This window comes from Crassostrea angulata, chromosome 5 (genome assembly GCF_025612915.1).
Source record: "Crassostrea angulata isolate pt1a10 chromosome 5, ASM2561291v2, whole genome shotgun sequence".
Taxonomy (NCBI): Eukaryota; Metazoa; Mollusca; class Bivalvia; order Ostreida; family Ostreidae; genus Magallana; species Magallana angulata.
Window position 1 is genome coordinate 1,007,938 of NC_069115.1, and position 22,672 is coordinate 1,030,609.

The 22,672-nt window shown below is 34.8% G+C and overlaps 1 protein-coding gene across 1 annotated transcript; it reads left to right on the forward strand.

Annotated features, from left to right (window-relative positions):
- The first annotated feature begins 2,761 nt into the window (after positions 1-2,761).
- Positions 2,762-15,977, forward strand: LOC128186188 (uncharacterized). Its single transcript, XM_052855958.1, has 3 exons — positions 2,762-2,877; positions 12,886-12,972; positions 13,682-15,977. Exon 3 carries the CDS (start codon positions 13,713-13,715, stop codon positions 15,399-15,401), a length of 1,689 nt encoding a protein of 562 aa, XP_052711918.1. The 5' UTR covers positions 2,762-2,877; positions 12,886-12,972; positions 13,682-13,712; the 3' UTR covers positions 15,402-15,977.
- The last annotated feature ends 6,695 nt before the right edge of the window (positions 15,978-22,672 follow it).

Sequence of the window (22,672 nt, forward strand, 5' to 3'; positions counted from 1 at the left end):
AAAATTAAAAAAAAACAAGATAACAGATTGATGTTTTTATTTATTCCTCAAATTGTCTAGTTGTATGAAATGTGACAAAACATTTCAAACACAGGCCGATGCCGCAGGATGCGCACCACGTTCTTATTTTGCTTTTGCAGATGACGCATACTTTTCTTTTTCTGCCTAGAAATCAGATGACAAAATGTTGTTATTATTAAGTTTGTCGTTATTTAGTTGCTGCATGAACATAATTATACCAGAGTATTATAATTAATTATTTTCGATATCGATTCTAAGGGTGTTTACCATCAAGTTGTTCTATGAAGTGCCTCTCTGTCAGTCTTGCTTGAGCGGACAGACTTGGCCTTCCAGCAAGGCGTCTGGGTTGCCGAAAATTTCCAACAAGTCCCAAGCAAACTCCCATTTGAAAGTCCATCCTGTTCATTTTAGTCCGTAGACCTCTATTTTGCCTGTATATGATGTACGCATTGGCTGAAAAAAATCAGTAAGCTTTATTGTATTGTGATTATTAAAGAAAATGGCCGGGCTGGCAAATTTTTGTCAATGTTTTACTACAATAGAACTTAAATTTATCTGTATACATATAACATTGCATGTGCGCCAACCATAGCATTATTTGTAATCTGTATAGCGAGTTTTTAAATCAATTTTTGTTTCCGTTAAATTTCTGTTAAATACTACCGTTTAATCGCATGCAATTAAAGACATAAATAACATGTCTCTGATGTAATATTTAAGTATACACATGACAATATATTAAAAGGATATTATAATAATAAAATACGACAACATTATACTTGTAATATGTGGCTCTTTACAGTCAAATTCCTTACATTGGAGAATTTGTGCGTATTGTGTGCAGCATGATTAATAAATACAGACCGCCACTTAAAACCAGCGACAATGGTCGTCCTAGTCTTGGTTATAAAATGTTGATAAAATCTCGAGAAAACGCATATGCTCTGAAACAATTAATTGAGAACAAAAGACACACACCGATTTAGAGCTAATTCCAAATCATGGAAAAGAATTGATGTCAGTAATGTTGTTTGTTGACTTCGATCCTGTCCTTAGTGAGGATGAAGTGAGAGAGTTAACAGTTGGTGTCTATCAAGTTCGACAAGCAAATCCCTACGTCATAGAGCACACTGAAAACGGCCAGTACCACATAGCCGTGTCTAAAATTGAATCTGGATTAATTCATACAAGAATTCAATCAAGACATCGAAACAGTACCACTTACAACTTGTGGGTAAAGTACACTATGCCAACAGTGTGGTTGGTACTGTCAGTGTAAATCTGGCGCCCGCACTGTAGGATGTTGTGCCCGCATCTGTGGCGTCATTTGCTATCTTGCGTACTCTCGCCATCAGTGCAATTACGCTGTTAATGCTAATAAACAATCCATTTCAAACATTAATGATGCATACGAACGCCAAACAGATTCTGATGAATTTTCTGACTAACCATAATTTTAAACTGACTTCTTGTACATTGAATATTGTGTTAAGTTTATATATTTTTGCACGAGACATGACAAACTTTACAAAATCTAAAGCCCAATAAGCGAACATTTATGAAAAGGCATTTTAAATGGCTTCTACCCCATCTTCTTTAATTAAATCTTATGTCTATATCTGTAATGCGTGTACTAGCAACTTAGGTATTAACTGCAATACCTGCCTTAGATGACGTTTTTGATTTTATTTAAAAAGCAGCGCCCTGGTGGGGGGTTCAGGGGGGCGAAGCCCCCCGACGGAAAACAGATTTCATGTTTTATGGAACACACAGGAACAAATTTTAGGCACTTTTCGCACATAAAATTTTGATTTTTTTTAAAGATTTTTTCCGTATATATTAATCATTAGCATCATCGATGTCACATATTTGTGACCTCAAACAATCAGAGTTTTGAAATAGGGAAAAGAAAGATATTTGCTGTGTGCTTTTTAAAAAAAAAATTTTTTTTAATTAAATGCGATATTTTAACATTTTTAATTTTTGGTCTTAAAATGATGTGTAGGCACGTGCCTTAAGTGCCTAACGGCAGCTACGCCACTGCCTACAAACAGGGACCAGGGGCACGGATACAAAGATTGAAGATATCTGCACTGGGTTTACACGTATTATTTATAGAAACAATACTCCCCAGAACAGCTAAACCAAGATCACGATATGATAATAGTTGTATAACATTGTAATGTTTAGGTCTGTTTCAACAGGTCGAGACCACTATATTTTGTGACGTCGGTATAAATTTGCATACTAAATTAGGCATCTGTTTACTTTTATCGACAAACCAATCAGGTGAATGAGTTGCAAGGCATTGTGGGCTACTACAAGTTTCAGTGTATACAAAGCGTATTGAATGCGATATTTTAACATTTTTAATTTTTGGTCTTAAAATGATGTGTAGGCACGTGCCTTAAGTGCCTAACGGCAGCTACGCCACTGCCTACAAACAGGGACCAGGGGCACGGATACAACGTACGTAATAAAATTAGAATGCAAAAATAAACAAACATAAAATATTACTAAATTGATCAATGAAGGCATCATAATGGATCTAACACCAAATAAGACTTTCTGAAATCATTAATTTCATTATCAATAAGTTTTGAGCTCAATTAAATACGGTAAACGTCTTGGTCGATGGTCCTTTTTAAAACTGTGGGTCATGTGATAGATTTAACGTCTCGGTACAAATCCTCAGTCGGAGCGAAACGTCTCGGTACGAATTGCCCCGTAACCCAAATAGGTCTAGGTCACGGTCGGAACGCCTGCTGCAATCGCCATTTTGGACGAACTTTTGGAGGAGCTCGATCGGTCGTTTAACGCTGTTAAATTGAAATGATATTGACGCCAAGAAACATTGTAAGTGCTAGGCCTACATGTTGTGGGTTTTTTTCAAGGAGCATGAATGTTAGAATAGGTTATAGTTGAAAGAACATGGTTTTCGTATTTTCATTGGGCAATGAAAGTGCAGTGCATTGTTTATCGAAAAACAAGATTGAAGATATCTGCACTGGGTTTACACGTATTATTTATAGAAACAATACTCCCCAGAACAGCTAAACCAAGATCACGATATGATAATAGTTGTATAACATTGTAATGTTTAGGTCTGTTTCAACAGGTCGAGACCACTATATTTTGTGACGTCGGTATAAATTTGCATACTAAATTAGGCATCTGTTTACTTTTATCGACAAACCAATCAGGTGAATGAGTTGCAAGGCATTGTGGGCTACTACAAGTTTCAGTGTATACAAAGCGTATTGAAAATATATACCATTTTGAATTGTCCTTTGGAAACTCATTTTGAATGATTTTTCAGAATTTATGAAAGCAATATGGACAATAGACCAATCCACACTTTACAAAAGTTATGTCCCTTGGCCGCAATCTTTGGGGAAAAACCCATATATTTCTCACAGTAGCCTTTGTAGTTTAGAGGGTTGTAACCTCGCCATTTAACATTAGAAATAGGGTTCCTCTGTGAATTTTGATTGCCCCAAGTTGGGGCAACCCACACATCGAAGGAATAAATTGAATTCCAAGAGATTTCTTCACAGGACGCCCAAATATTTGGTTGCATAAAGAAGGGAAAAGTTGTTTTTTCCCTTTTGACCTTAGGGTGGACCCCGTAAAGGGGAACAACTTTTGCAAAGTGTGGATTGGACTATTATGTCTGAACTTCAATTTCTATGCTCACAATTAAAAAATGTTGCATATGAGGACTTATATTAACCTATTTAAATACCCCATTGTCAATGTTCAAAGGAGAGGTACGTCCTATTGAATTAAAAGCAGCGAGTTTTTTTTTCACGTGATACCCCATATTTGGGACAACATTAGTAGAACGCGCGTTGATGTTTTCATCAGGGACATTCATCAGAATGCTTAACGGGCAAACTATACTTTATGCTGCATATAGCTTGCGCTTCAGCGTTTGTATATTTGTGCATTTGTACTACCGTGGCTATTCACGTATGTTAAAATGTACAGTTTCCTGTATTTATTTCTAGTGCACAATGATAAAGTCACCAATACACAAATGTGATGTTTTTGTCTTATCAAAATATGTTTGTACTTTTATGCGTATGTTTGTCAGTCGTTTGATACTAATCATTTTTGAAGCAACAATTAATCAACTAAAACAACAGTATTTTTTAAAGGGGCATGGTCACGATTTTAGTCAAAAAAATATTTGTTCGATTTTTATCTTTATAATGCTTCAATAAGGCATTTTTAATAGGCAACCAAAATTTAATTGTCATTTGTTGAGTTATAAGCGAGTTACAGAGCTTACAATTCCTCGCTATGTAAACAAAACTTTTGTTTATATTTTGAATGTTGATGTGAAAATTCTAGTTTTAGACCTAAAATGAATGTGTTAATCGTTAAGAACTGTTTAAGAATAAGAATATAGACAAATCATCTAGAAAAAGATTTTTTACTGGTATATTGAACCTATGTAAAAAAAAAACAGGGCACGAGCCTTGTTTACACGACGAAGAATTGTGAGCCCAGTATCTTGCTTTAAACTCATCGACGGGCACCCAAATTTCATTTGATTATTTGAAATGCATTCATAAAGCATTGTAAATAATAAAAACAGAAAAATAAAATTTGACCAAAATCGTGACCATGCCCCTTTAATGTGAGCATGGAACAAAGTTAATGGTACGTAATCTTTCCTTTTTTACCATCTTCGCTAGCCAAGGGTTTTCGGTCCGCTTTGCTCCCCATAAACCCTTGGCGGATTTCATTATGAAAACTCGGTGACAGGCTCCGCTTTATGATTGGCTGCAGCTGCGAGTAGCTGATCCAATCACAGTGCATGTAAATATAAACTTTAAAAGAAAACAACCGAGTACAGTGCTTCTTCAACGATGGTCTAACCAGATCGCTTTAAAACCTACTGTTACCTACATGTATCTATTTTACTGGGATTGAACATGTAGCTCTACAAACTTGTCATGGCTCGCGTGATCAGCATGGGAAGTAAACATGGCAAATGTAGAAGTTGCCTATCCCGTTAGTATATACGTTTCTGCTTATGGTTATTGCTTTTAAAGATTCAATGATCTTTGTTTTATTTAATTTCTTTGGTCCGCAATATTCACGACAGCGATACCTGGTTTTATGGCATGAAAACTTTCATATACATGTAAATCGGCGACTTTCTCACTCCGGTCTTTACAAAACACGATGAATAAAACATTCTGTGCTTTCCCTTCGTTATTACTTAATTCGTATTTAACATGTTTAATAGCATCGTTGATTATGTTCCGACATTCGGTAGTCAGCATGTTTTTAAGTTGTATTAATACTGTAGTGTGTATATAACCCGTTGTTTAATTCGATTAAAATGTAAATATGCAAGGGGCGCAACTCAAGTTGCTCGCTAGATAGCGCCACCACATCACCGAGTTTTCGTAATGAAATCCGCCAAGGGTTTACGGGGAGCAAAGTGGACCGAAAACCCTTGGCTAGCGAAGATGTTTTTTACCTTCTGAAGTAAAAATCAAGATGTACAAACATTCCGGCAAGCAATTAAATATTGTGTATAAAACAGACAAATACCACATGCGTTTGTTGAATCGTAAACACGTTATAGACCGTCATGCATTGCAACTCATTCATTTGATTGGAGAATCTGTTTGCCGAAAATACTGTCACGTGTTAAATAATGCTATCCATATAAGGTAGTGTACCCGACCTGTTCAAGATCAAATGGATTTTGTTTATTTCATTACAAGATGTTTTGGCTAAGATAGTGGTACACATGTAATACATGATCAACACAAAATATACTTAATAAAGACAGATAATTTTAGGTTATTGAATGTTCACAAATACTTTTGTAGGATGTTAACATAGCCCTTCTCTCTTGAATTTATTACACATTCAGGTGAAAATATGTTAATTTGTTATTATTTTTAAGAAAGGAACCTCACACATTGCCCCCCCCCCCCCCCAGTAGATTGACATGCGTTTATGCAAGGAACACTGACCCAATATCTATTGTTGGTTACTTTGCAATATCATTTGAAATTAAAGTTGTTATCAAAGAAAACAGTAGTCGAAAGTACAAAGTCTATGGGTGTAAAAGGTTTTTTTACTGATTAGATACCTTATACTGTATAACCTTTGATGTGAGATTCTAAAAGCTGTACAAATTATGAAATTTGTTTTTTTAGGTCACCTGAGTCACTCAGGTGACCTATTGCAATTGGTCTTCATCCGTCGTCGTGCGTTAACAATTTTACATTTTTAACTTCTTCTTGAAAACTACCTGGCCAATCATTACCATTTTTGGTGCGAAGCATCTTTATGGTAAGGCGAAGAATCTAAATTGTGAAATTCATGGCTCTACCACCCCTGGGGTGCCACGGGCGGGGCAAAATATGCAAAAAACGCCATATTTTCAAAAATCTTCTTCTCTACTCCCACGCATGTGAGGAAAAAACTGGTTGCATGGTTATGATGTCCATGAAGCCTTCTACCAAAATTGTGAAATTCATGACCCCTGGGTCAGGGGTTCTGGCTCTAGGGTGGGGCCAATATGGCCATATAGTAAAAATGTATTAAATGTTAGGAAATCTTCTCTACTCCCATATATATTTTTAAAAATTTAAATGCATGATTATGATGTCCATGAAGCCCTCTACCTAAATTGTGAAATTCATGACCTCTAGGTCAGGGGTTCAGGCTCTAGGGTTGGGCCAATATGGCCAAATAGTGAAAATGTATTAAATGTTAGAAAATCTTCTTCTCTACTCCCATATATATTTGTTAAAAACTAAATGCATGATTATGATGTCCATGAGGCCCTCTATCAAAATTGTGAAATTCATGACCCCTGGGTCAGGGGTTCAGGCTCTAGGGTGGGGCCAATGGCCAAATAGTGAAAATGTATTAAATGTTAGAAAATCTTCTCTACTCCCATATATATTTGTTAAAAACTAAATGCATGGTTATGATGTCCATGAAGCCCTCTACCTTAATTGTGAAATTCATGACCCCTGGGTCAGGGGTTCAGGCTCTAGGGTGGGGCCAATATGGCCAAATAGTAAACATGTATTAAATCTTAGAAAATCTTCTTCTCTACTATCATATATATTTGTTAAAAACTAAATGCATGGTAATGATGTCCATGAGGTCCTCTACCAAAATTGTGAAATTCATGACCCCTTTATTAGGTGTTGTTGGGGGGGGGGGCAATATAGTGTTAATGCATAATGCATATAATGCATATAATGTTTAAAAATCTTCTTCTCTATTCTCACTCATCTGTATAAAAAACTGACTAATAATTATGTTTACTAGGAAGTCCTCTACTGAAATTTTAATTTTCATGTCCCCTCAAGGATGGGTTTTGACTCTAGGGCAGGGCCAAAATGGATGTATAGATGTTAATGCATATAACGTTAAAAATTTATCTTCTTTACTCCCACACACCTGAAAGGAAAACTGAAATCATGATATCATGATTTTGTAGACCAGATCTTTTAGTTTTTCACCAAAATTATAGCTTTCACAGTTCTTTTTGAAATGTGGTCGTCATTACAAGTTTATAATTTTTGTACTCCAGTATAAAACCTAATTAATTAGATGCATATATGAGACTCCATGACAAGTTTGTGTATGGGATATATGCTACTCAGGTGACCGTTAAGGCCAGTTGGCCTCTTGTTAAGGTCTTCCGTTTTCAACGGAAGACCTTGTACTGATTCTGTTGGTAATTCTTTTTATTCTTTTTTTTCTTCTAGACGTTTTTTAAAACTCAAATATCTTGCTTGTTTATTGTCCTATAAAGTTCAAATTTTCAGAGCATATTGGTAGTTACTATTTCTCAATATCTAAGGAAAATCGTTAAAATCGACACTTCCGGTACCGAGTTATTCCCCTTTTTCCCAAAAATATAGGCATTCTTGTGCACGCAAAGGCTCTGAAACCGCTCACAGCATGTGTTAAAAAGTCACAAATCTTAAAAATAGAGAGTTTGAACGTTGTCCTCCGAGTTTTGTTTTTACAATTTTCCTCCTTTAAAGTTTCAAAAAATTAATTTGAATTTGTGTTTCAAAAAATGCTGATTTTTGGTTGTGTTTTTGTTATGTAGCTCTTTAGTTTAAAAATTTCTCTAAACACATATAGAACAAAATATGTGCAAAATATCAAGGGCTTTCACTTGACACCATTGAAAAAGGGCTGGCCCCTTAAATTAGGGGCCTAGAGCCCTTAAAAGTCTTCGCTTTATAGCTCAAAAATGGTTAATATTTCGCTATAGCTGTCGATAGAAAAGTTGTTCATTATTGTGTTATCAATGTCGTTACAAAATTATTTTGTACCGGTAATGCGTAATATGAGTGTAAAAAGCTTGTCTTGTTAACATGTACCTGTATTCATTTGGCAAGTAAGCGAATCGTCTTCGTGCGCATAACGTACATAAATTAACAGCTGAAAGTGTGGATGCTTTAATTCATTTGAAAAAGTGTCTAAAAAGTATACGTGTACATGTTTTTCTTACAGCCTTTTTTTGGAGACACCTCTGTTTAGTTCTTATAGTGGACAACTGTTATGAAAAACAAAAACGAGAAAATATAAACGTTCTTTTTCTTTTCTAGTGAGATACATCAACTAGATTAAAAAAAAATAACTTCCATGAAATAGATTTGAGTCATTTAACTGCAAGCATTTCAAATCGACCTAAATTCTTAGTTGTGTGCGTCATTACATAACCCATCTCGCCCGCGGCCGAGAAAATCGATCGCCGAGGTCGCGGCTGGACTACCTAGCGGTCAGCGGTTATCTAATACACAAGAATCGCGTCTGTCATATGTGATTTTATTTAGCCGCAAACACAAGAATCGTACACAGTGAAATTAAAGCTTACTCTTCCTAATTTGAATTAAACGATAGAGTGTCAATAAGAAATCGTTCTGTTTCATCATAAAAGCAATGCCATTCTCGAACTGAAGCAGTGTCAGACAGATAGATCAACTGTGGGATTAAAGGGGGAAAAAACTTATATTAATTAGAGTTTATTCATCATACTGCAAACATTGTAAATCGTTCTGGGTTCTGAGCTCTCTATGTGTGTTTTACCTTTACGTAAGTTATCCGATCCCTCATCCGCGGCCGAGGAAATCGGTCGCGGCTGCACTACCTAGAGGTCAGCGGTTATCTAATAACAAGATATATATACAAGAACTGTTTCAATTTTATGTTCTTAAAGTTTGTTCACCTTCAATTTATTTAATTAAACATTAGAATGTGAATTGAGAAGCCCCTCTAAAAATTGATAAAAGCGATATTATTCCAAATCAGAAACATCATCAGACATAAATCAATAGTGAATTTGTAATTCTAAAGTGTTCTAAAAACTATACATGTACTAATAATTTTATAGATAAACAACGAAAAACCACAAAGATTAAACCTTAAAATGATGATCACCCCTAGAACATAGCCAAGGAGATCCCGCGCGAGTGGACAAGTGATCCGCGGTAGCTTCGTGTTCTTCTACATGTACTTTATCACTCGTGCATGTTTATTGATATTTTGTACGATTCCAACTATTTGTTTATTCGAGATGTTTTATAGATATCGTAGAAAGTAGTTGACGTCTTCATAAGGTTGCACATAAAATGAGAGAGAGAGAGGAGAGAGAGAGAGAGCTCAAAATTGGAAGCATTATTTAGCCGAATTTAGAAAACGAAACAGTCCCCTAGCGTTCAAGGCAGGATATAAAAAATCAAATATCAAATTAACACATGCGGTAGAGACAATTGCAACTTCTCTGGCCTTTCCGGCAAGTTTGGAAAAACACCTTGAGTGTATTAACATAACCGGATGTTAGAATTTTACACAAAATGGAGTCGCTTCCCATTAAAAAAAGTATCGGCAAGAAGTCATGTATGTCGTTTCTGTGTTATATTTTTAGTGTATATTGATACCTTTAAAGAAGTATAGCTCGCATCTCAACAGATCAAAATGTGTTGTAATTATATCAAGTTTTATAAAAAGGGGGGTTGTCATGGACGCCTAGGTAATACATTCGAAGTGTTTTTCCGAGCTTGCCGGAAAGGCCCGAGAAGTTGCGATTGGCGGTAGAGGCTGACACGATAAAAGAATTGTCCAGAATTGAGGAATTTAGTGATTATTTTTAGAATGTTTACATGAGTTTTTAAACAAGATTTGTTTAGATTTTATCGGTTTCATGATCACAGTGCAAGGGCTTTATTTTTTTCAAAATGTGGCGAAGACCTATTTTTGGCGACTACTTAACATGTGTACATTTTTCTCCTCAATGTATGTCACTTTCCCACCCGTGTGTTTATTCGGTCAGTCTATGCTAAGTCAATCTGGTCCACGTGCGACCGAAAATCTCCTGTCGCGTCAGCGCACATAGCTCAGAATATTGCCCCCGGGCTGCAGATCAGCAATTATTGATAAATAATTGAGTAACATTTGGAAGGGTGCTTTCACTGCAGCGGTCAATTGTTAAACAATAAGTGTCTAAATATTCGATGCCAATCAACCTCACATTAAAGGTGCGATATCGTAATCTGAGAATGTGGCTAAACAATTAACCTGTTGAACACGCTAAACTTCTATAGTTGTGAACAGAATAAAATATATATTATCAGAGACATAAATAACTTAATAAGTTATTTATGTCTCTGGGTTTATAAGTTAACAGTTTTAAGTCAAAGATTAAATAAAATTTGTTCTCAGGATTAGAATGATTAGTAATGATATACGACTACATTAAGCAATAAAGTCGGTCGATCGTTATTAAATCATCAGAGTACTGCAAGTTTCGACAGTTTCTTATTTTTTTTAAATAATTGTAGTAGTTCAATTGACTTGCAGACTATAATATAGCGACTTTTCTGCCTCCCAAAAATGTATGCATTTAATTGCGATAGATATTTGTTCTTGGGGATTTTACTTATTGTTACATGTATATGCACATTGATAAAAAAAATCATTGAAGTTGTGTAGTATGAGGTTGTCATGCAGATTAAGTGACCTAAAACTCAGCGGAATATTTTATTTTTCATCTAGCTTGTCAAAATGGGAGATTGTTAACTTGTAGTTTGTTAACTCTGAAAAAGTCTAGAACAGAAGAAATAAAGTCTTTATAGCTTTCGCTACATCTTCTTATTTATGTGTACGCGTACATAAAGCTATTTTAGATTTTTTTGTATAAAAAGTGTTGTTTTTCCTTACGTTAAATTTAAATCTATAGAAATTCAATATCTACATGTAACATCTCAAAAGCTTTGATAGCTTACCGCTTGGAAATCATTTAGTGATGCAAATTGACAAATGCCCATGAAAAGACATTATTGGACACCAAGGGTTTCTTATCCTTTCCGACGATGATGAGAAGAACTCAAATGTGCATACAAATCATACATTTACATGTATATTTATATGTGATGTGATAGAAATAACTGAAAAATATAGGGTTTTTTTTGTGCCGCACAAAACGGGCGAAAAGGATTTTTATACCCCACGAAAATAAATTAAGGGGGGGGGGGTAAATAAAAATCACCTTGTCCGTCCGTACGTCATGTCCGGTCTATATCTTTCTGATGGAGAAACATTGGAAGTGTTCTTACTTTATATAAATATTACTCATTACCTGACGAAGCGTCATGACCTAAACCCAAAGTCATTTGGACAAAGTAAAGGTCACTGGCAGGAAAAGTGCAAAATTTGTTTCTGGTCCACTTTGGAACTTCTTACTTCACACAAAGATTGCTTATGACCTGAGGGTGTGTAATGATTTGTCCCCAAGTCATTTAAGGAGAAACATTGGGAGTTTCTATTTCATGTAAAGATTCCTGATGACCGATGATGTGTCATGAACTTGACCCAGGGTCAGTTGCGCAAGTTCAAAGTCATATTAAACATATGTCATATCTTGTATTAATGGAAATGAGTAAAAGCTAGAGTTTAACATAAAGATTACTTGTGACCTGTAAATATACCCTGCCTTGTCTGACTCACTAAAGAAAACGAACCATCCATTATTCTCTAATAGAGAAATACGTGAGTAATGACTTCTTTCTTAGCGGGGATATCATTTGTGAGCTTGCTAACAGTACCTTTTAGATGGTCCAGTGGAAGCAATGCCCCCTTTCTCTCAACCAAAATTTCCCTTAAGTTAACGCTTAGAAAATTTCCCCCACCGCCACATCCACACTTTTATTATAATTAAATTAATTATATACATGTACATAAAAATGATGTAATTTTTAAAGTTATCCTAAACTTAAAGTAAGTTAAACGAAGAACTTGCCTGGTATGAAAATATTACTTTGCAATTTAGTCTCGTTTTTTATTTCTTGAACTTACTATTATCATATTGATAATCCAGTATCATTAAAAACCATTTCCCTTCTCCTTACACTCGCCAGGTTCTGATAGACCTGTATCAATAACAGATTATTTCCACTTGACCTCCACATTTGCATACAATCTAAATAAACACCTACTTAGCAAAGATATGCCTTTATCTGTTTAATGAGTGGTGCAATACTCAATCTAGAGGTTACATAGAAAACAGGCATGAATTATTTTTTTGGTCTCCATTTGAAGAGTTCCAATCAATTTTCTAAAGCTCTAATTGGTAAGAAGAAATGGTCGTGTAAAGATGACCTTTTATCAATACAGGGTCTGTCAGGCTCTGACAAGTGTCAGGAGAAGGAGGTGTTTTAATCAAACTGATGGACAATCCTTTCGCGACACGAAGTTGCGACGGAAGACCTACTCGTTGCTTTGCAACGAGCTCGGCTCTAGTTTAAACCAAAATTTGGTAATTGATGTTATTGATTTTGATTTGTTTGTTGTTATTTATAGGCCTGTCTTTTGAGAAACTGCAGATTTCCCCAGCTGAACTTCCATTACAACATCTGTACATTGTCAACATGAACCAAAGTGTACAAGGTTTGTAGATGTCATGTGCTACAGGAATGTATCAGTAAAAATCATTATTAAGTAGACCAATAACAACAAATATTGTGGTTTCATATCCATTAAAATATTAAACTTGTTATTGATAGGCCAATCATCCATTAAGTTTCATAGCATTTAATTAACGGGTAACTAAATTTGTAAAAACTAATTGCCAGCCAAAATTAATGAATTACAGACCACAATAATTGTCATATACCAGTCAACTGAAATCTGTCTTTGCCATTTAAATGGATTACTATCTTGTACAACTGGAAATCTTGAAACCTATAGTAAATGGAGTTTCAGTTAACATTAGAAAATTAATAGGAATGGAACTGGCATTTTCTTATAGTCTGTAATTCATATAATTGAGATAACAAGTTTCAAAAATGGATTAAAAAGAGAAATGGAATAAAATAATGACCAACATTTGACATGTCTAATAATTGTTTCATGATCTTGATTTTGATAAATTGTGGATCATGAAAAATATACTTAAATCTATTTGATATGTTGTTAGTATGCTTGATTGCATAGTTAAGGAGAGAATGGCTATGCATATTACATTGAAAACTTTCGTTCACATTAATATTATAAGAAAAGCATTTTATCAGGATACAAAATTTACATAGATTTATGTATATATAAATATACTCTATTCCAATAGGATTGGAATTAATGATATACATGTATATTTCAGGGTAGATGCACCATACATAGAGGACTTGACCATGGACCCTCGAAGCAGTGCCCAGGATGTGGTGCGTTGTGATGTGTGTGATACCCCTGTCCCCCCACTACACTGTGACTTCTGTCAGACCAATCTCTGCAAAGCGTGTGTTGGAGAACATATGCTGGATTTATCCAAAAAACATCAGGTGGTACCGTTCAAAGACCGAGGATCTACTCCAAATTATCCCATTTGCACAAAACATTCCCCCAAGCAATGTGAGCTTCATTGTGAACAATGTGGCATTCCTATTTGTGTCCTTTGTGTTTCCTCTGAAAGTCACAAAAATCACAAGTTAGTAGACATTTATACCAACTATGAAAAGAAAAAAGAAGATATACAAAAAGATTTGCAAGAACTAGTTAAATCCCTTTCTCCCAAATACCAAGAGATTGCAAACAAAATGACAGTGCAGAAAGCTGATCTGAGTAAAAACTCAGAGAAATTGACATCAGCAATAGACAAACAAGGAGAAGTCTGGCACAGAGTAATAGACACCATTATACAGAAACTGAAATCTGATCTTGATGAAATGGACGCCAAACACCTGGCTGTCTTAAACAAACAGGAAGATGAAATCACACACACCATTTCTGAAATCACACAGAGCATTGCTGATCTGAAGAAGTTACTGGACTCCAATGATGTCAGCCGTGTCTCTGCCTACAAATCCAGGATTGCTGAATTCAGAAGATTGCTTCCTAAACTCACAGTTTCTCTACCAAACTTCACCCCTCAGAAAATTAACCCAGAACAACTTTACCAACAGTTTGGTTCCCTGTCAGCATTCTCCATTACAACAGAGGAACATGGCTACACCATGGAAACCTCAGAAGCTGGATCCTCTCCTCTCAAACCACTGCTTGATGAGCCACGGATCATCTCCACCATACAGACACAGTATGGAGGCTATACTAGTGGTCTAACCAGTGTTACTTGTGACAGTGATGAAGAAATCTGGACGCGTGGTTATAATTATAAGATGATGAGTCTCTACAACCTGCAGGGGGAACTAGTGAAGTCAGTCCAAACCAAGTCAGGGAACTATCCACTGGACATAGCAGTGACAAGGAGTGGGGATCTAGTTTATACTGATAGAGATGATAGAACTGTGAACATAGTGAAGAATACACAGATACAGACAGTGATCAGACTACAGGGGTGGAAACCTCACGGTGTCTGTAGTACCTCCTCTGGTGACCTCCTGGTTGTCATGGACAGTGATGATGATAAACAAACAAAAGTTGTGTGTTACTCTGGCTCCACAGAGAAACAAAGTATTCAGTACGACGACAAAGGACAACCTCTCTATTCATCTAGTGGTGACACTAAATACATTAGTGAGAACAGGAACCTAGATATCTGTATGTCAGACAATAAAGCCCGTGCAGTAGTGGTGGTCAATCAGGCCGGGAAACACCGATTTACCTACACTGGTCCTCCCTCTACTACCAAGGGATTATTTAATCCACTCGGCATCACAACAGACAGCCAGGGTCAGATCCTGACAGCAGACAGTACCTATTACAACGAGTGTATCCACATCCTGGATCAGGACGGACAGTTCCTCCGCTACATTGACAACTGTCATTTACAGTGTCCATGGGGTTTGTGTGTGGACACCAGAGACAACCTCTTTGTGATTGAGTTCTACACAGGTAAAGTGAAGAAAATACAATATCTGATGTAAACAAACTGTGTGTGTGTATTATATGTAAACAAACTGTGTGTGTGTATTATATGTAAACAAACTGTGTATGTATTATATGTAAACAAATTGTGAGTGTGTATTATATGTAAACAAACTGTGTGTGTGTATTATATGTAAACAAACTGTGTATGTGTATTATATGTAAACAAACTGTGTATGTGTATTATATGTAAACATACTGTGTGTATATTGTATGTGTATATGTCAACAAACCATGTGCAAGTATCAAAGTATATACTAGAAACAAACTGTGTGTATGTATCATTGTAAATAAACTATTTTGTTCTATATGTAAACAATTTATGTATATGCATTTTATTTATAAGAAAAACAGTGTATATCGGTGTACATCATATGTAAATAGAGTGAGTGTTTTATACATGTACATATATATGTTAACAAAATATGTGTATATCATCGTTAATTGTAAACTAAAGAAATAATTTAATGTACATGTGTGTATTGAATGCAGTTGGAATTGGATGTATAAAATATTTCTTTATTAAATGTACAGATCTAATTAATATTTCTTTTCTTTTCTGAAACAAAAAAAGAATTATATTTCTAGTATATGTAATGGATACATATATCACCAATGTTATAATATATAGGATCTCTCAAGATTTCTGATGGCATATGATTTGTGAGTGCCTTTAATCCTTTTCAAATTTATATCCAGAAATCCTTTTTATGAGAGCCTTTATTTGCAAATAGTACAAATCTTCATGTTTACAGTAATGCCTAAAAATCCTTTGGGATGTCCTTTGTAAAATTATTACAAGGGATTTTATGTCAGTCAAATATCAGATAGAGTTTTTTGCTCACCGAGACTAAGTCGGGGGGGGGGGGGTTAAGCTATACCGTCTGTGTCGGATGAATGGATACAAGGATGTAAATTAATATATTCGAATGTCTAAAAGACCTTAATGTTTTAATTTGTTAATTATATTTCAAAATAAACTGAAATATTTTTGTTAGTACTTTGAGGTACCTACGGTCGTGTGAATAAATTCAATAACGTCCAAAGGCCTTAACGTATTGTTCTTTGTGTATAATAATTGATACGCGACTTGGTATGACCACTATATATAGTGGCCCCTTCAGAAAAACTTCAAAGATAACACGCGATCTTTTCTTCTCATTTCAAATTTATTTCCTCGAGATCTTTTAATTGGTTAATAAAGAAAGTAAATTGAAAATATATATACTTGTGTAAAAATATTCCTTTTGTTTATAAATGTACCTCGTGTATCAGTTTATGGTTTTTGAGTGAAAATAAACTGAACTGAGACACACTTGATAGAATTACAAACAGCGCACTCAGGTAAACTGGTCAGGCGTGAGTAATTAATGCGAGTTAGCTCCCTTATACCATGAGTGATGTATGTGAAGGAATACATTGAGTACATGTAAAGATTGATTACTGGTCAATAGTAGTTAGGAGGCGGTGCTATAGGAAATGTTAATCCTCACCTACTGGGTAACATGCAGTTTGCATAGAGGACAAACAACACAAAAACAGTAGGATTTAAAGAATTTTAAATAAATACGCAATGGTGTGATGATGTGAAGATATTGCAAAAATGAGAATCAAGTTCCTGCTATCTTCTCTTTGGCATATATTACTTTTTTGCAGATCAAAAACAGTAGGATGTTAATTTTTAAACGCCAACTGACCATGCTGATGGAACTTAATTCGCACTGAAATAAATATGTTGGTTGGAATACCTTTCCATTTTAATCGAGTACATGTAAAGATTGATTGCTATGATTGATCAACAGAAGCTAGGAGATGGTGCTATAGGGAATGTTAATCCTCACATAAAAGCAGTTTGCATAGAGGACAAACAACACAAAAACAGTAGGATTTAAAGAAATTTAAATAAATACGCAATGATGCGAAGATATTCCGAAAATAAGAATCAAGTTTCTGCTATCTTCCGTTTAAGCATATCTTACTTTTTTGCAGATCAATTAGGTATTCACATTATAAGAGATGGACCCCTGTAGAATTTTAGGTAAATCGATCGCCGTCATAACCATAGCCTGCCCTAAGGAACATTTTCAGATCTTGCCCTCTTCCGATATCGAAAATTAATGTAATCCTTTTTAAATTCAGAACCTATAGGAAATCAAAGTACTGAAAGTACTGAAAAGCGCTAAGCCGGGAAGAAAATTTTAAAAATATATCGATCGATATGAAAATACATGTAAAGAATCATATTGTTCGTTATTGAGAAAAATGCACTTAATATATAAAATCGAAATTTCAAATTTACAATTATATAACAATCTGCCTTAAAGCTTGTTTAAAAAGATATTGCTTGATTTTAAAATTTTAGCAATTTCTGGAAATTGAGATCATTTGTAGTAATTTTATAATGATATTGCTTGTTAGTTTTAAACAGATTTCGCTACTGTTTAGCAGAGCTACAGAGTGCATGTTTCTTGTAAAATTAGATTGTCGCCAGTAACAACGATCAAATGATGAATAATATTTATTTATGTTTATTTGCTAATTTTCATAATTTCTTTGTTTTCACACCTGATAACTTCCAAACAAAAAAAGATGAACACTAAAAACTACAGTGACAAATTACGATACCAATATTATTGCAAAATAAAAAGCCAAAAAGTTTTGTCAAAAGTAAGATAATACTAATCGCATTAAGGATCTTCCTTACAGGGAATGCTACTTATTCTTTAAAATATAAGCTTTGGTATTCGAACAATATTTCCAGCCTTATTTAATAATACACCATGCAAAGACCCCTAATGAATAAACATTACCAGATGTTAGAATATCAAAATGGAGTAGCTTAATTCTTTTCATTTAAGCATCAACTAGATGGTCTCTTCTGGGGTATATTTTAGGGTATATCATTGAATTTGATGAAGTCTAGCTCACATCTCATAAGACGTAAAAAGTATCGTGTTTTTAACAAGTATTATTAAAAGGATGTTGTCATGGACGCCTATGCAGATGTCACAACAGTATTTCACCGTAGGTTCACGTCAAAACCTATCTGAGGCAAAACCATTCGAATTCTTCAAAATTGGGCCGTTTTCGACTGCGACAGGGGCTACTTTTTTATGAGATAAAAAAAATACCGATATGTGTAAGATGTCTGACTATTCACGTTTTGTAATAATGCGAGCTAGGTCATTTTTGTGATGTGTGTTGTTTTTAATGGGAAGAGGGGTGATAGGTTCTTGGCTTGTGGTCTTGTGGTTTTCAAGCACACGTGTAACTTCGACGTAAACAAACTCTCGTTCCTTGCTGGATGTACCTGTGTTTTGCTACTAAATTGTAGAAGCTTTGATTTTAAAAATATCAAAAGGATTTTCGCAGAAGTTTGTAACTTGTGTCTAAAGATGCGCATTTATGGTAGGGATTTATAGTAAACTTGAATACTGTAGTGACACCTGCAATACATACAAGGTCTGCCGGAAAGGCCCGAGAAGTTGCCATTGGATGGAAGAACTGTTTTCACCAGCGTATCAGAGGTCGTATTAAAGAAAACTCGTAGCCATGTAATAGGGTACGGGTTCTGTTTAGAAAAAAGTGAACTCAGAAAACTTTCAGTTTTTTCCCGACGTTATCAAGCAATATTTAATCGGCAAGGTTTCTTTTCATATATGCTAATATAATGGGTACAGTTATCACATAATACGCGAATTTATTTAAATATCTAATAGTTACATGTATATTTAATTCATAGCAATGTTGAATCTTACAAATCACTTTCAATTTTTACTGTTACTAAGTGTTTTTATTACTGCGTAATTTGTCCATACTGCACATCAATTAGATCATTAACTAGAGCAGAGCTCGTGGCAAAGCCCCGAGTAGGTCTTCCGTTGTTGCTGCGAGTTGAAAATATATGTTATATGGTGTCAAACGATTATAATGACTAAACTTTCAGTTCTGCTTTTGTTATAAAAACGTGTTGTGATTGAAAGCCTGTATATAAAACGTGTTTTGAAACAAAGAAAGGAAGAAAATATTTTAGGAAAACTATTTGTCGAGCAGAGTTTATGTAATCGTTTCAAACATTCTTTAAAAAGTGAGATGTTTAATGGCGAGTTAAATTTTCAAGGGTAGCAAGCATTGTTATAAACAGTATGTACTCATGATTCATGTCAGGAATTGTATTTCTTTTTTAAACTGAACCCGCCTACAAAACACGTAAACCTTTCTCAAAGATAACTTCTATATTAAAATATTTCTAAATTTTTGAAGACTATGTGCAAGTTTAGAATTGCGTGCTGACAAAATTTACAGACCCTAAAACGTACTACTACACCAAAAAAGCGTGCGGCCTACGTGCGAGAAACGTTTCGTGTAAACCTTTTAGAGTTTCATGTAAACCGTTTAGCGTTTCGGGCAAAGCCTGTAAATCGTTTCGAGCAAAGCGTGCGAGAACCGTGTGAAACGTTCATCAGATTTCATTCGGAACTCTCTGACAAGTTAATTGTTTCAAAATGGCGCCCGTGTTTTACATTACTTTAACAAAATTGAGCGAATTTTTAACAAACAAAAGAAAGGTACATATATTAAAAGACGACTAGTAACAGATAATTACATGTATATTTAACGTTTTCATGCGATGTTTCAGTACTGAAACAATATTAAATGTCGCTATACATAAGAAATATTAAATACAGTTAGCGAAACATGATTTCTATTGGAACAAACCTAAATCAACTTTAACTTGCACGATCATGTTTTGATAAGCATGTATTTTTATTATTTATTTACATCGATAACTCTTACTGAGACCATTCGGCTGTGTACAAGCAGCACACATAACCTCGGACATCGGGTGAGACCTGCACCTGGCTAAACCTGTCAATCAAACTCTGTGTATTTGTTTTCATTGGATGGTCAGGCGTCTCTCTTTTGTCAAAAGCCAATGGAAAATTAATGACTTCAAGGTAATCGGAATACGTATTTGATGAAGCACACAATTTAAATGATAGAAAATTTATTAATTATTTGAACAAAATTAAATGTAAACATAGAAAGGTAATCAAAGGCCGGAACGGCCACAAAGGCGTCGAACTGACTTTTTCTTTTATATAGAATGATATCAATAATTTGAATTTCTGTTAATTTAATAGTTGTATATCAAATAATTTTAGACATAGAATAGAGAAGTATATGAATTATGTTTTGTGCTGCTTTAAAAACAAAAATAAGTTTATTTTCTTATAAAATAGGTATTGGTGCTTTTACAATTCAATAGCTCATTATCAGATTATGGTTACAAAATTTGAAGAAATGTCAAAGTTTAAAAATAAATTATTTTCTTTAAACAATTTTCACAGGTTCGTGATTTGAATACATTAACAGTATGTCCCTAATTATAATAATAAAACATACTTTTATTTAATTCAATTCCCGTTTGAAACAAGTCTCCCTATGGTACTGTTGTTTACAAACAAATCCACAACACGTGCTATCTAAAATGCTCGACCAGATCAACTGCATTATCGTGTTTATTCACTAGATACGTTTATCGCTTACATTTATTTTGGAGACCGTGCCCGATAACAAATAAATCTACATCGCAAATTTTATTTCTTTCGGGCACGCTCTCCAATTAAAATGTAAGCGATAAACTAAAAAAATATTTAGTGAATGTTTACACCTGATTGTATTCATCCGCCATTTCTTGATTAAGCAAATTCATACTTATGTCAATAACCAGGTAGGCAAAGTTTGTTTTTTTGTACACAATTTAGTTTAATAAATGGAATAAAAATTTTGTAATACGTTTAATACTTTAAGGAACTTATTTCTTATGCGCATTTAAAAAGCGGTGCAGTGCATGAATTTGGGCGATTGCTAATCCAGACGATCGCTAGAAGGCTGTCGAGCATTAGCTCGACGCCTTAATAAAAAAATTAATTATTATGGGAATCTATACGCATTGTACTCAATTCAAATAGATTATATTATGATTTTGTTATTTTATGTAGTAAAATCACCCTTCCAACTGTTACTCAATTACATAACAATTGATGACCTGGGCTGTGTGCGCTGAAGCGACACAAGATTCTCGGTCGCATGCGGCAATTGAATTAACCCAGACTGGCCGAATAAACAAAGGGGTGGGAAAGTGAAACAAAATGTTACACATAAGAAACCACCAAAAATGATTTTCGACAGATCTTGCTATCTTTTCTCCAATTAAAAAAAAATCCAGCGCGAGCACCTGTCAGCGGGGCGGGAGGAGGGGAGGGGGGGGGGGGGCAGCAATGAGTTCGCTTCCACAATGAAACTACAGTAGTGATTAATATGTGACCGATAGAATCTAATCTAAAGTTGTTTAAACTCATGTGAATATTTTTTAAAATAATCATCGAATGCCTCAATTCAGGGCATTCCTTTATCGTGCTAGCACCTACCGCAAACATGTAACATGGGACTTTGATTATAATTTGATTTGATTTTTAAACTACCTTATACGCTATCGTATAAATCAATGCTTAATCAACTGTACAAGTAAAATAAATTTATCTTTTCATCTTAAACCAATATAATAGTTGAAAACATAATAAAATATAGTTGTGTCCGTGCAAAATATGAAACATAAACGCGTCATAAAGTACATGTAGAAGAACACGAACCGACCGCGGATCACTTATCCACTCGCGCCGGATCTCCTCAGCCATGTGCGAGGGATGATCATCATTTAAATGTTTAATATTTGAGGGGGGGGGGGGTGTTGATTTAAAACATTAATTGTACAGTTTTTAAAGTAGTTTACATAAACAAACCAACCATTAGTTTATGTCTAACGATTTTTCCGATTTGGAGTAATATCGTTCATTAATATTCATTTACACTCAAATATTTAATTAAATATATACAAGTAGGACAAACTTTTATAACATAAAATTAAAACAGTTCTTGTATATACGGCTATATTAACTCAAACACGTTCATATGCATGTAAGTGTAAGTCGCGGTGTGCGAATCTTGTGTATTAAATAACCGCTTACCGCTAGGTAATGCAGCCGTCGCTGATCTCCTCGGCCGTGGGCAAAGAATATATTTCGTAAAAGGTACAACGCACAGAAACGCACAGCTCACAACCAAGGAAGATGTGAAAAGTTTGCAATATAATGACCTTACTCTATCAAATAGAAGTTATATATTTTAAACTTAAACCCCACAATTGATCTATGTCTATTATTGCTTTAGAGAATGACATTGCTTTTATTAATTAAATGAACTATTT

What these genes read in the sequence shown, in the direction of transcription:
- LOC128186188 (XM_052855958.1), top strand. Translation starts at nt 13,713, where the DNA reads ATGGACCCTCGAAGCAGTGCCCAGGATGTGGTGCGTTGTGATGTGTGT.